This window comes from Battus philenor, unplaced genomic scaffold (assembly GCF_028537555.1).
Source record: "Battus philenor isolate CCGP_79_NKW_IND1 unplaced genomic scaffold, ilBatPhil1.0.hap1 SCAF_3, whole genome shotgun sequence".
In the NCBI taxonomy this organism is placed as follows: Eukaryota; Metazoa; Arthropoda; class Insecta; order Lepidoptera; family Papilionidae; genus Battus; species Battus philenor.
The window spans coordinates 13,043,020-13,058,738 of record NW_027181693.1 but is presented as its reverse complement, the minus strand read 5'-3'; the positions used below and the strand labels follow the sequence as shown (position 1 = coordinate 13,058,738).

At 32.5% G+C, this 15,719-nt stretch overlaps 1 protein-coding gene across 2 annotated transcripts; it reads right to left on the bottom strand.

Moving 5' to 3' along the window:
* Positions 1-613: 613 nt before the first annotated feature.
* On the bottom strand, positions 614-15,518 carry Lrpprc2 (Leucine-rich pentatricopeptide repeat containing 2). 2 transcript variants are annotated; one of them, XM_068770439.1, is made up of 16 exons: positions 15,402-15,518; positions 14,837-15,190; positions 13,685-13,841; positions 12,641-12,750; positions 12,263-12,494; positions 10,982-11,188; positions 9,878-10,091; positions 8,981-9,193; positions 7,570-7,790; positions 6,677-6,853; positions 5,934-6,092; positions 5,059-5,273; positions 3,809-3,982; positions 2,910-3,132; positions 1,792-2,014; positions 614-874 (listed from the first exon to the last, which is right to left on the bottom strand). In XM_068770439.1, the coding sequence occupies exons 1-16, from the start codon at positions 15,515-15,517 to the stop codon at positions 693-695; spliced, it is 3,177 nt and encodes a 1,058-aa protein (XP_068626540.1). In that variant the 5' UTR covers position 15,518; the 3' UTR covers positions 614-692. The 2 variants fall into 2 exon arrangements, with proteins under 2 accessions (XP_068626540.1, XP_068626542.1); XM_068770441.1 differs by lacking the exon at positions 13,685-13,841 and having other exon boundaries at positions 14,854-15,190.
* Between the last annotated feature and the right edge of the window lie 201 nt (positions 15,519-15,719).

Sequence of the window (15,719 nt, the reverse complement as noted above, 5' to 3'; positions counted from 1 at the left end):
GTGTGTATGTATATATACACATATATAATATATATGTATATATGAGCGGTTATCGTTGACTGTACTAAAATTTCTCAGGTTCTTTGGACATGTCATCGTTATGAGGTCTCAATGGAAGGTTTAACAGTTGTTGCAAAGTGGAAGGCAAGTGTTCTTATGGAAGCACTCCTCATTAAAACTACTTTTAATTATACTCTATAAATAAATTCTCCTCCTCATCTCAACATCGAGCTACGTGACGACGCATAAAACAGCGAGGGCATCAGAACTGACTGGGGCGTGATCACGACCACTCTGACAAGTGCTTGCCGAATATAGGTATGTATATTATACCTCATTTTACTTTTTTGTACAGAAAAGGTGTACAAATATTTCACAGATCATATTAAATAAAGCACAATTCCGGATCTTAATCTTATTGTATATCTAAATTGTGTTTACCGACAAATAATTAACATTAATAATCCTTCAATCACAAGATGGCAGTCTACAGAGTGGATGTGGGAAGGGAGCAGTTAAAATCCTTCATTCCAGTGCCTACAAAAGGAAATAAATTAAAATTCACATATATAGTAACATTTTATCTACTGCAACACAAAATTTAATATCACAGATCACTACAATTAAATTAAATTTTCTATTCAAAACTAAGACACTGTATTTACAAGTCAAAAATTTTACAATACAATCATTTATGTACTAGTTGCTTTTTTGTTATGCTTATCGAGCAATATTTCTAAGTCTGAAGGTATTTCTCTTTTATTAGAAATACAAAGTGAACACAGATTCCGTATAAACTTCTGCGACGGCGTCACGTCGGCGTCTTGCATCTTATACCACAGGGCTAGTCCCTCTTGACAATCATTATCACGTTCTGAAAAAAAAATATGTTTATAATATAAAATATAAAGATTCCTAAACTAACCCGATCAAGTCATCAAGTAAACAGGAGGTAGAATTAGAAATAAACGTGAATAAAACTAAACAAAAAAATGGTGATCTGTGAGAATAGTAATAAATAACATGAAACAAAATACAAATTTCATTATTCTGGGATATATGAGGAACGAGGCGAAGGAAGTGAGGCGATGAATGAACGGAAATCAGTATGGAAAATAATAATAGAAAATTATAGAATGAAAGAAGAGGAAAGATAGATGTTAAATACAGAAGAGCATAAAAGCATAAAATAAAAATAAAAAATGGATATGAAAAAATTTATAAAACAGGAATTAAAACTCTGTACCAAACAAGAAAAGGGTATGAGAGATCCCCAATAGCGGGAGCTAAAAGAAAAAGTAATCCGTTCAAAATGTCTACAATATCCTTTATTAACTTAAGATTCTCTCAGTTTTTAGTTGACTCGTCTTATTGATAAGTTCCCACAGTATCAGAATTGATAAGATCCGTAGACGAAATTAATCGGACAGTGGCCAAACCACATAACGTGCACGGACAAATAGTCGCTAGAATTAAGATTTTTTTTTATACAGAATTAAGTCCAACTTATCTTCTATTATTATCAGTTTTATTGTTGCTATTACTGAAATTAAATCTAGAAACTTAGCGTAGACTTAATCTAAATCTGTCTCTCTCGAGGTATCATAAGAAGTATATTTTGTGAAGATAGAAGCCTTAAGATTCTGGAGTGAAGAGAGCAGAACGTTGCCTACAAAGTGGACAGGTCGATTCCAGCCGGTTATTTTGGAAATATATAAACATGAATAATAACGTAACGGTGTGAATATTAATTATTGTTGGGTATATTTTTATACATTATAAATTACTTACGATAAACGTCTAAAATCAAGTTATATATCTCTTCTACATCAAAGAGACGCAGATCTTTTATGCAATCTGCGATCATTTCCAGCGCCACCACTTTCTTTTCATCCGCGAACCTTTCGCAGCGGCGCAGCAAAGCGTCCGGATGGAACTTTACCGTGGGGTCCAGTAAAAGCCTGCGAAGTGTTTTTTTGTATCCAACCTCCGTTAAAGCTGCTATTAAGGTTAACTGTCAACAAAAATCCAACATTAGCAAGTTTCAAAAGTAATAAATGCACAAAGCGAAGCGAGCTTGTTTAGATTGATAATTTTTTTCTCTTTTTTTATTTCGATCTTTATAAACAATCTTATTAAACTTTATACTAGAGATAAAAAGTTTAAATTTATACATCTTAAACAATAACGTTGAACATAATTCCGCATTTTCTACCATTTAACCATTTGGGCGGTACATAGATAAATTAATGAAGGTAGACAGAAGTATTGCAAAAATGTTACGAATAAAGTTCGTATAAAGAACACTGACAATAGTAATAGCGAAGAAGATTGCTCGAGAGGTACTGTATCTGGCGTTTACTGTTTAAGGCAGTGTTTCCCATCCTTCCCTATTACTTTCTAAAATTGTTAAGTCCCTTTGTATAAAGTACATAATTTTAATATTAAAGCGAAAGCATTAAACTAAAGTAGTAGGGTTCATTTTGTAAATACCCACTTAACTATTAAATTGCCCCCCTATGGGGCGTGGAGCTGACGTTGGAAAACACTAAGCTAAGGTATTTGGAAAATTGAGAATTTAATCTAGAGGTCGTTCAAAAATATGTTCGCTTAAGAAAGGTGGAGAGGAAGACCTTACAAGAGATGACACAAGGAGACGAGAGATTCTAAGAAAACCGATTAAAGATATCTCAATAAAAAAAATAGACATCTGAACAATAAAGAAATTATTCACTATTTCAGATAATTATTGATTATTATTGGAGAGGTCTAACTTTTATAACAATATTTCCAGAAGGGTGTCGAAGAAAGGTTAAGAAAGGGAGAGTTTAAAATTTAATTTTAGGTCACATAGGTTTTAATGCTGATAGGTTAGACATGTTTTCTGCAAACAATGTAATAGAACAAACCTGAACATCACCAGACCCGTGCACCTTCTTATTGACACTAAGAATTCGCTGCACCAGTTTGTTGAGACCACTGTTGCGTTTCTCGTTGACTATAAACGTGTCTTCCGATCCACCATCGCCCATAGCCGTCAGTATATTGCAGAGTAGCTCATGCTTCATCGGAGTGCTACTATATTTACTTGCTAGATTTTCAAACTCTTGCACAGCTACTTCTAGATTATTACTGGTAACAATAAGAATAAATATTTTTAATCACATTTATACGTAAAAAACAAATTTAACGTATTAATTATAACAACTCTTGAGTAGCAGTAGTCGTGCAATAAAGTGCACCGCCCGCCAGCCCGCTGATAAATGCCAAACACCGAGTGACCACTGTGGCACTAATCGGTGTGGCGTTGCTCCTGAGGATACCCCGTGGAGAAGTGAAACATGTGTCTAATGATTTAATGGTAGTAATTGTGTAATTCGTATTATTTGCCGCATTCGTATTTATCAGTATTCGTATTTTCAACTGAATGCACTGACAAAACAGTCTAGGTTAAAAAGTTAAAAAAATATTTGATATTTATGTATCAGGCATGACCTTTCATCGTGGTCAATGGCCTTGTTCTTGGAAATTAATTATTAACTCTTTCCACTCCAAGGCTATTATGTAGCTTCGATAAAATTTAATTGAATTATGGTACCTTGCGATTCTAGAATATGTTTCATTCATTTTAGTAACAAAAATCTTTCCTGTTTTAAAATTTTTCGCAAAAAGAAGTATTACGCCATGTCGAGTATCACTCGACAGTGGAGTGGAAAGGGTTAAAAAGGCTGTACTAGCCGATGCCGAATAACATAATTCTAATAATATAAATTAATGATAAATATAGGAATCAGGTCAATCAAATTACTTTTTTAAATGCACACGTATCAATGGACCGAGTATGGTGTTCGTTGGCTTGCAGTACCGCAGGCTCGTTAGAAGCTCGAACATACGCTGCGTGTCCTTCGCCGTGCCCTGCGCCGCCACCGCGTCTAACAGCCTCCAGCAGTTCATTGATATACTCCGGCCACCCACCACGCGCCTGTAAAAAAATAATCAGTTTTATAAATATATATATAAGGTTCAAGGTCACCCAGATAGCGAGAGGGCTATACACGGAGCTTTGCTACTAGATCTAATTATAAATGAAAAGATCTGCAGAAGAAGCAAGGACCCCGTCGTAAGTCTAAACATTGCTTGTTTGAAGTGACAGTACGCGGAACACATCGCACTTGCAACGAATAGCCATTAGAACAGAAAGATCAGAGGATCAACCACGAGCCGATAGACGCATCATGGGTAGGCCCTCCAAGACAGGGACCGACGATATAATTATGGTCAAGAGAAGTCGCTGCAAGCAGCATTGTGACACAAGTCATTGTGACAATCTTTGGGCCTATGCCTATTGACTGAAAAAAAAAAGAATTGTACATCATAATTTTACTTTTAATTATAAACAAAGGCAAAGTACCATATAGAAGTTTTTAGATGATAATAAACTCATAAGACGTTTATGCTTTTCCATCCATATTTTTAATAAAGTATAAGGTTGAAAGGGACAGATGATTATTATGGGGTTCAAAGATTTTAATGCTTAAAGTCAAAACTCTTTGAAATCTAAAATTTGATAATAAATTAAAAATTTTATGATCGTCTTCTCGGATAACAAAAAGCACAGTAGTCTTTTCAGATAAACCGCAGGTTAAACATAAATATGTACAAAAACACACCATGTGTTACCCTATAGACATATGTAAATATCTTTAGCTTAGTCCAATGAGTTAAATTATGCACTTTACCTATTATTAAATCCTTCTAGGGAATACAGTACAAAGTACATTTCTTGAGTATTATATCTTTATTGTAAACAAATTAATGAATAGTATATTTACTTGTAGTGGATAGAAGGAATATACGGAAGGAAGGCACCATTTTTTTTAAGTTTAAGATCAACAAAGTAGCCAGTAAAATATTTAATCTAATCTTGTCCTGAAATGGCAACAAACATGGTGTTTTACAGTGTCTCGTATTTCAAAACCCTAGAGAGAATCGCAAATCATCTAGCGATCCGAATAAAATAGTTTGACTTTAAATAGTGTAAATAGAGTAAATTCTTACTTTTTCTTTGAGTGTTCGTTAATCAATTCGCACGCTTGTTTGATTTTGTTCTTGTAAACCATCAACGTCGCGAAGTCGATTAGTTTGAACTCGTCGAGTGTGAAGTTGGGGAATGTTTTGTTAAGATCATTGAGTACCAACTCGGCCGACTCCAATTCACCTAGTTTCACGTGAAGATCGAATATAGCCGCTTTCATACCGGCAGACAGAAATACCTGTAATGTAATATTGCCTCTTATGCAGGTTATTAAAAATAATGCGAATTTAAAAATTAACTATTATTTATCTGTATTTTCTGGGAGAACTGGATTACTTAGTCCGTTTATTAAATTACCCTAAATATGTAGTAACAAATACATAACATTATTACTGTACCCGGAGTAACGGAGGCCAGAAACGGAAGCCAGAAACCAGAGAATGTATGGAAATTATGATTTTATCCAGTCAGCATATGGACCAAATCTATCGAGTTTTATAGCCTTCATTTGTTAAACCAACATAAAAAAAATTCTATTCCGTAACCAGCTACTAGAATTAATCCACTAGACTATTAACAGTTATTCAGTAATAATGCAAGTCAACATATCCTAGGATTTAAACCAATATACACTGAGCATGTACGGTGCATTAAAATTGGTAACTTGCCTCTTGGTATGCCTGTGGTAATAAAATGGTAGAGGGCTGAAGACGCCTACATCAAAACACTAAGGCTCAGTTCAGGAACCTCGACTCGTGTCTTTACATAATTCACCAGATTAAGACTCCACCAAGCATAAGTACCTTCAGCGTATGCTCCATACTGTCTGGGCGGAAAGGTCTCAGAGAGGACCTCGGCTTGGATTGTTACTCAACTACTTATATAACAAATAACTTACTCCTTCTTTCTGGCATTTGTCGACAATCTCCAAAGCCGCTTTCAAGTTATTCTCTTTACAATACTGCAGCAGCAATTTGCGAAGAACTCCACGTGTGTTCATGTTTTTCGCTTCGAGCTCGCATAGATGAGCGCGTAGTGACTCTTCGTTCATATTTTTCTGAAAATATATAAAATAATTTTAAAGTAAAATAAACTGCAGGAGGGATGCCATTTTAGGCTATCAGATGTTAAATGAAGCCTAAAGCCTTTTATCAGGTACATAGTAAGGTACCATCTGGCAGATCTGTATGTCATCACTGGCTACACATATTGGTCAAAGACCTTGCTTTTTAGGCAATTTTAACGAGATATTTCGGAGCTTCAGGAATACCGCCCATACGAGTTGGATTCGGCAAGTGATCTCTTTCTCGAAATTGGACTAACCAAGATAGACGGTTTATGCCAGGTAAATATAATCATCTACAACTGCAAGAGAGAAAGGGAACCGTAAGATTGCACTGGGTGAAAGCGCATGCGGGTTTGGAGGGCAATGGCGTATCAGCTGGCCAAAAATGCGGCCGTAAAGATTAAAAGAAGACCGGAATACGAGGAGTGCTCTGTTTCGTTCGTACAAAGTGGAGCGTAGTACGTCCAACAACTACGGGTTCATTTTCTTCATTAATAATTTCATCAATAACGTCCTAATTGGATTGAAATTTTGATACACAGTAAAACATTTAATATAAAATGGTACATGCTTACTGGATGCGGCATCTGTTGAACAAACATATCATTGTCATCCACCAGCTTCTCATCCGTGATATCAATGAGAGTTCTTTTAAACTTCTCAACGGTCGCCTCGTCGTAAGTATCAGGCAGTCTTGTCATGCAATAGTCTGCTGCTGTGGTTGATATCTTTAATGACGTTCCTTTTAAAGCCTGTAATTTTTAATGACCATAGCGAAACACGATTAAGGAAATGATGCATTATGAAATCGAAGTACAATTACCAAAAAATAAACAAGGCATAGATGAAGTGTTGAATATTAAGCTTAAAGAATAATTCGGACTATGCTAGTATTTTAGTCGAATAACGAGTTATTTAAAAGCTAAAATACTCGCTTCTGCCAAAAAATAGTTAGCACGCGTTTGAGCACGCACAGTTTAAAAAATAAGTAGTGATTTATAAGATGAACAGTTTACAACCCAATAAATTAAATAACTGGATTATTATAATAGTGCTACTATTATATTTATTTCGGCAAATACACGATACTAAGACAATGTTTTGTTATTTCCAACTAACAGCGTAACTTCTTGAGAAATCCAAACACTGTGTGAATTGTTCGAGAATTCTCTCTTGTAAATACTTTTCAACAATCAGATGTTTACAAAATATGTAGGTACCCTACAGTCAACAGTTTTTAAAAATACGCTACATATATTGAATTACTTCATTAAAAGCAAGGATTGAATGAATAATAGTAGAGGGGCAAAATTAAATTCTCATCATCATTCAATTTTGTAACTCCCAATAGCCGCATGCCTATTGGGAGTTCCAAAAAGCCTATTGGTTTTTGCTTTAATTCAATAAGGTTAACTAAGTTAGTATGTTAAAATTCAAAAGAGCTAAAAATTCTTAAACATGAACAAACCTGAATAATGGCCATAAAATCTGATAGATCCACCTTCACCTTTTTATGTTTAATAAAAACACAAAGGAATCTGCCCACCCAATCTTTGTTCTTATCAATAGCCTTCGCAGTTACGTCCTCTAGAATATGGATCGTTGATTTCACATCCAGGCTTATTAAGTATCCTTTGACAAGAGGTCGCAGTAAGATCTCCGTGTCAACCTTTCCTTCAAACAACTCGCCTGAAACAATATTTATAAATAGTCACAATCTAATAACTAGTAATTAAATTAAAGATTTTTGTAATATCATCGTATGAAAGGTTGACAACCGCTGGCGTATTTAAGACGTTTTAACTCTACAGTATTTTATGTTGCATAATTGGATAGTAATTTGTCAACCTATTCACTTCGTTGGCTATACGAGGAAGTACTTTTAATTAGCCACAGGATGTTCACAGCTGGACAAAAGCCTCTCACATAGATTTTTAATAGGACCGGGCGCGACCTGCGGCATCCTCCGAAGTCTGTCCACCTTGTGAGCGGAACATGGTCTCTAGAACCTTAAAGCTGCACTTTAAATTGCCAATCCGCTAGGCTACTTCCGTTACCTTTGTTCGTCTACGGATTCAATTCTGATTCGTGATATTTCTGATATTACAAAGAAATCCCGAACATAGCTCTCTTTATGTCTCATTGAGAAACTATGAGCTTGATAATGCGGGTCATAGTGAGAGCCCAAGTTTCTATGTTGTAAGACACAACTGGTAACACACATTCGTCATAAACCTTCATTTGACACTGAGGTAATTTTTTTTTGGAAACCTCTTGTACACCCCTATGTAATTTTAAACATGGCTTTATACTTGTAATAATTCTTTCAACGTAATCTTTTATTGATATGCTCATCTATCATACGTCATAAGATCTCTTTTCATTCCTTTCCAAACTATGTTCCTTCCATGCATCGCCTCTCTTCCTTTGCCTCGCTCCTCAGTTATCACAGGCAATGTTATGTATTTCTGACAGTTTATTACTTTTGCTTTCATTAAATTTTTAATGTTGTTTTTTTACTTAGTAGGTATCACATAAAAGATTTTTATCACAGCAAGAGATTAAATTTATTTTATTATTTCTAAATTATATCTTCATATTTTGTTTACAAGTCTTATTTTAGTTTTATTTTCATTTCTTCCTATTTTTACATGTTTATCCGGCCTGTTTTATTTTTCGGTACTATTTATTTTGATCTATGTCTCTGCGGTATTTGGGAACCGCAGGACTATCTTTACCATCATTTATTAGTGAGGCGAGCACTAAGATGTATGGAATTAGATGTTTTCTCAGTCAGAATAGTCTCCAGCAAGAAACCTACTCACAAGGTATCCGAAAAGTAGTCTTAATTAAAAATAAGAATGACTATATATACTCACAAATCTCGCTTGCTGCTCTAACTTGACCCGTGTTCAGAAGCGTTTCCATCATAGGCGTCAGTACCGTGGTAGCTGATAGACCTGCATCTTGGAATTTCTTCATCAGATTCTGTGGTGAAGTGAAACTGACATATGGAAGTGTATACGTCATAATTGTCTCATAATCAGGCCTTACTTCCATCATCATCATTGTTGATAGCGTATTCATTATACCTAAAAGAAAACATTCATAAGTGGTTTATGCACAACAAAATCTTTCTCGTACTTTGGTAAGTAAAAGAGATAGATCACTGCAGTGGGTGTTAGCAACCGCAAAGATATGTAACGATGTGTTTACACTGTGTACTTTTTTAAAGTTTTACCAGTAACAACAAAATTTAAATTGATATTTATTGGTCATAAATAGTTTTAATAAAATAGGTGGTTAGTGAGTTTTTTTGATATAATTATTATCGTTGTTTAAAAAACATCGAGCCACAGATAAATCAAAAACCAATGCTAAAAAACGCAAATTACAGCTAAAATTGAAATCAGTCCAAAACACAAAAATCATAAAGTTGACAGGACAAGAGCAAAACTCATCCGCACTGTGCAAAAGACAACAAGCATATAAACGCATCTTTACCTCGGTCGTTTCTCGCAATTCAATTGTTAATTGAATTTACAAAAGTAAAATAAGTTTAAAGACAAATTATATTCGCAGGTTTTTTTTATTTAAGGTATTAAAAAAGTTTGTAATTTACAGTTCAACAATACCACAGTTTAGTTGATAAGAACATAAGTTAAAATAAATGTGTTTTGTGTTTAAATAAATAAATAGATAAAACCATTGTGAATTTAAATAGCACTATAACAATTGCAATTCTTAAATTAATTAAAAATATGTAGAGCACTTACCTTTCTCTCCGTACGTTTTTGATGTATGAAGTAAAATAGGCCAAAAGTAATGAGGTCTTATTGGCATACCTAACTGCTTCATTCTAGTTAATAAATCCAGAGCTAATGGCACTTTACCAAGCCGTAATGCTGTTTCACAAGCATTCTGTAAAGCTATGGGGTTTCGGCCCGATGACATTAGTTCTTGAGCAATAAGGCCGATTATGCTAGATCCCTAGAAAATTATTTATTTAATTTAAAATCTTATATAAAAATAGTAACACACCCATGATAAATTCAAGATAAAAAAATAAACTCGCAACGTCTAAATTTCGTATTCAAAAAGTTTACAAATCCTTCATGGATATGAATGTAAGCATATATATACAAAAAAATTAACACAAGATATTTTAGACCTACCGTTTCTTAGTTTTTAATCTAAAATTAAAAGAAAATTATTAAATCAATTTTGTTATAGAATTTGAGAGTTTTTACTAAATCGAAAGATGGGGAACTTGGTGGTTGTTGTAATGTACACATAAAGAATTATGAAATTTCATTTAAAAGAGCAACTGATGCGTTTCTGGCTAGTTCTTCTCAACGAATAACCGTTTGGAGCCAGTTGTAGTACTACATAATGTTAAAATAATTGACGATAATTTAGAGCGCATGTAAATTCTTACTTGAATAAAGATATTTGAATTTAGAATTTGTAAAAGTTAAATAATGCAGATATATTTATATCTATATAAATATATATATATATATATATATATATATATATATATATATATGACAGATAAAAAGACAAAATCTTTTTTGGTTCGTAACAGTTTTATAATACAGTCCCCGTGTTATTGCGCTTTGAATTATCACGTAATACGTTTAAGAAGTATACTAAACAAAAACTTGTAAAATAATAGCAGATGGCCCCTGGGGCCTTAGGGTTCACGAGTTGAGACCAGGGACCAAGAAGTTCATTGTACGACGTCTACCCGTGAGGTAGACGGACAGACGATTTTGTTAAGATTGTAGACTACTTTCAATTGCTCTTATTTGGAATATAAGGGGATAAGTTATGTGCAACGGTGGAAGAGAAAAACAAAGTATGCTTTTGTCACTTACCATAGAAGCCCTAACACAATCCCTAACTAAGCTTCTTCCATGCAATCCTTGGTCATCTTTAGGACCGAATGAGGGTATAGGGAGACATTTGTATATTTCAAGAGCTGCCATTGGGTGATTTTGATACACCAATGACGTAGCAACGCTTTGCATGTATGGTGTTATTGAAGGGGTTTTAAGAATATCTTCCGGGAGGTATTTGAGTACCTGAATTCAAAACAAAATAAAACGAAGCATGATAAAATAAATGTGAATTAAAATACATACATTGCTACAATTTACAGCTCTAAATTATCAAAACATCAAGTGGTATCATCTTAGCGCATTTGTGGTTATGTAGGATTCTAAGTTTTAAGTGTGTTACAGTGTTTACAAAGCAAATCATTTGTAATAAAAGGAATTAGATTTTTTATGTAATTTCGCATAACATTATTTAACTAACAATTTACAAAATCCAAAATGCATTTTAAAAGCAAATTTATGGTGAAGGTATTTTTCATTAAATGAATATTTTAATGACTAGAACTGGTGACAATGATGTGGCTTGACTATTTTCATCATTTTATCACTTTCATCATTAAGGCTAAATTCAATAGTGTATATGTATAAATCTGTGCAGTTAAATTATTAAAAGATGTGTTGTTGTGGAGTTTCTTTCTGTTTCTTCTCCACAACTATAACCTTGCGAAGCAGAGTATATTCAATAAAAAAATAGATTAAAAAGTTATTTTTTTATCAAAAAGTTCTGTTAGAAGTTGTCCAATGTTGAATAATGAAATGAATTTTATCGTTATATTTATCAAGTCTTAGGAGACCAAACATCATTTACTGGGTTTGTAAATGATATCGTATCTTCTCCTAGTTGGCAATGGATTGAGCGGTAGGTCCAAAATGAAATAGGAACAGACTTATAAATTACTAGTATTTTTCATAAAAAAAAATTATCAAGCCTAACTTAACAGACCTGTTGTAATAAACTGATAATAGATTATTTTTAAAAGTGAGCAAAATTTTTTTTCTTTCAATGGAGGCATTATACTTTATATGATACTTTCTGATCAGTGAAAAATAATATTTATGTACACACACACTGTGCGTAAATGTACACACGTGACACTGACTTTTCTATTTAGGCCGCGACAGTCATCAGTAACTGTGACAACTTTTCATTCAATTCAACCAAAAGTTATATAAAATATATCCAACAATTAAGTCCATCTAATTTTATTAAATTACAACACCTTTTGAAATCCACCAGAGAATTTAAAACTGAATAGTTACCTTAGGAATAAGCTCATACAAGCTAACAGACGCTAATGTCTTGACTATATTCATTATATGGGTCTCATCAAATTGTAATCCACTTTGTTGAGCTTTATGCATTTCTTTTAGGACAAGTTCATCTTTTTTGTTAAATATATATGCTCTCACTGTTGCTGTATATGTATTGATTGTTAAGTTAAGTTTTAACGATTTCATCATTGTTAAAACCTCTTGAATGTTGTTTAGGTTACTGAAATCGAAAGCAGAAACATTTTTCTTTCACTATTATTTAATTGATTATAATAGGAATTAAATGTAATGACAGAAATCTGCATTATTTACATATAATTAATTCAAAATCACCATAAGATAAAAATTAAAAGAAAAGGTGCTTACCCCGATTTTCCTTGACATACAATCAGAGAACAGAAAATATGTTCAGTAGCTGGTAAACCACGAGCTTTCATATTAGAAATTACTTCTGTAGCCTGATTTATATCTCCAACCTGAAATTTACAATTTATTCACATGTATCTAGGTTATTTAAATTTAAAATATCTTTATTCAAGTAGGCATTTACATGACCACTTTTGAATCATCAATTACTTTAACATAAGTAGTAAGCTACAACTATCTGCAAATAATATCTGTAGAGAAGAATCAGCTAAAAAGCTCAAATATTACTCTTTCAAATGTAATTTAACTATATTTGACATGTACATTATAATATCAATCATGTAATTAATTATACAAGGAGTAAATACTATGTATAAATGGTATGAAACATTGATTTTTATATGAATAAGAAGAGAACTATAAACTATAAGCAGTTAAGTGTAACAGTTCAATTAAATTATCAATGCAAACATGCATATATTGGTTGACATATTCTCAAAATTTTGGTAAGGTAGTGTGTGATATTTGATTCATGAAGGTGAATACACTTGCATAGGAACAAGGCTTCCTTGAACCTGCTATATGAGGTCATCAACCCCAAGTACCACAAGGGGCCCATCTGCCTACACCATGAAGGACCTAGCACCAGCATGGTGAATCCATAGAATGCTAAGAAGTAGCTGCTCAAGCTACAAATTAATATCTAATTGTTTTAGACTTGTCATGTTTCTACTACTGCATGAAATGCATCCTTTCAGAGAGAGCCTATGGTTGTAGATGGACCTAATATGAATTGATGATATTTGTTGTTTTATCATGCCAGCTTCCTCACAATTTGATGGTTATTGTTTGTGAACAGTTACAAAAAATCAATCAAAGATTCAAACACAAAAGATTGTCATACACACAGATCTTAACCACACTAGCTATGTAAGGAAAAGCAATTAATAACAAATGCAAATTTGTTTTTTTTATATCAAGTAACAATTAGTTAAAATTACAATTGCTTAATTTACATTAAGTTATGTAATATATAGTGTTTACCTCACCAAGAGCTTCCAAAAGCAGTTCATAAGTAAATATATTAGGTTTTGCTTTTCCCATCTGACCGATAAAGGAACTAACATTCAATGTCCTATTGTTAGCTATGTATACCCGGAGTAACTCATTGTAGTGGTCAACCATAAAGTCTGTATGTGGTCTGCAATTAAATACAATAGCTCCATAAAACTGAAATAACATAAAACTAAATATAATAAAACTATCCTTATGTAAATTTATTAATAAGTAACTAGCTTGATAGTGAGTAGCCAAAAAATAACTAAAACCATGCATCTTTATATCCTATCTCTTATAATATCTTGTAATACAGGGATGTCCAACATATGGCCTGAGAGCTGTTTGTGACTCATTAAACATGTTTAAGCGACCAAGCATTTCTAAAATTTAACTTATTTTATTGACTTTGTCCAATGACTATATAATTATAAAATTGATATAATAAAATGATAGTACACACTAAAACGAAACAATTTTTATGGTAAGTCATTCACATAATGTTACTATTTTCAGTAAAAAAAAAAAAAAAAATTATGTGAGCCCTGAAAAATTTTTGCTATTGACAAAAAATGCAAAGAAAAAGTTTCTATTTAGAAGAATGTTTACATACAACTATTTCCAACCATGAAATTAATGAAAAAGATCACTGATCAAGGCTGAGTGATACATAATAAGAAATGGGTATGTGTAGCTACTACATCAATTCTGGCTGACATTGATACAAGATCCAAAAAACAGAGCCAGTGCTTTTTAAAAATTTTAAGTAGTCATTGTTCTATTCCTTTCTTGGCAGTTTTTCTAATCAAAAAAAAAATAAAATTTTATTATTTTTAATTTTGTACAGGAAATATTTAACTTTTTGTGTTAAATTTTTGTTGTTATGTCTATTATAGATGAAATTTTAGTTTACTTTATGTGCTACCTGCCAAATAAATTTAAAATTTAAATTGGCTCATTAATTTAAAAAGTTGCTCACCCCTGTTGTACTTAAGTAATATTTTCCTATAGTAAATTAGTGTTGTACACTAGTTGGTATGGTAAGTGCAAATCCATAAGTAATAAATTTAATCTGAATAATTTAAATTAGTCACAAGCATCACAGTTTAACTGACAATGAGTGAATATAGAACATCTTACTTCAATGTAGACCATACTTGTTCCAATAAATCCATTCTAGTTGATGGGGTTTCATCTACAAGTAAATCACCACAGCATTTAATTAAAAGTAACCCTTGCTTGTTTGATGAAAATTTCAATTCCTTTACTTTGTTAATAACTTTGATTAAATCATTTTTATACACCCTCCTCTTTTGATGTATATCCGCTGATAAGACAGTAAACATCTTCTCCAAAAGTTCTTCCGAGGAAAGTGATGATTGTTGTGCATGAAAAGGAAACTTTGAGGAATTTTTTTCCATACCTCCAGAAACCATAATGCTACTTCTGTTTGTAACATTTTCATTATTACGAGAAACATCAGTTTTGAACCACCTGCAAAATTACATATAATCAATTGCTTATTGCTCAATGATGAGAGGTTCAAAATTAATTAGTAATTAATAGTTAAAAGGATAACCGTTTAGTTTTGTAACATAGCAACAAAATAAAAACCCATATAATTAAAAAAAATGTTTTTGCAACTAGTGCAAAGAATTTGTTAGACTTTAACAATTTAAAATTGAAAAATAAAACAAATCATAACCTATATTGTGATATATTATTGCATTTACATAATGTTGATAACGTCGGACTTTGTTTATTTACAAGTTTATTAAATAAACGGTAAGAATGAGTTAAATTAATTCTTCTGACTAACATTCTAAAATTTTACAAAATACACAAAAGTTAAAACATTAGCTAAAATGACATTGACGTTTCGTTTTACGGTCAATTCAAAACAAAATAAATTCGAAATTCTTTTTTGCAAGTTACGTAAAACTAAGTGTTGTAATAAGAAATAATAGTTAAATATAAAACGAAATTATAAAACTTAAAAGAATAATGAGAATTTTTTGGTGTA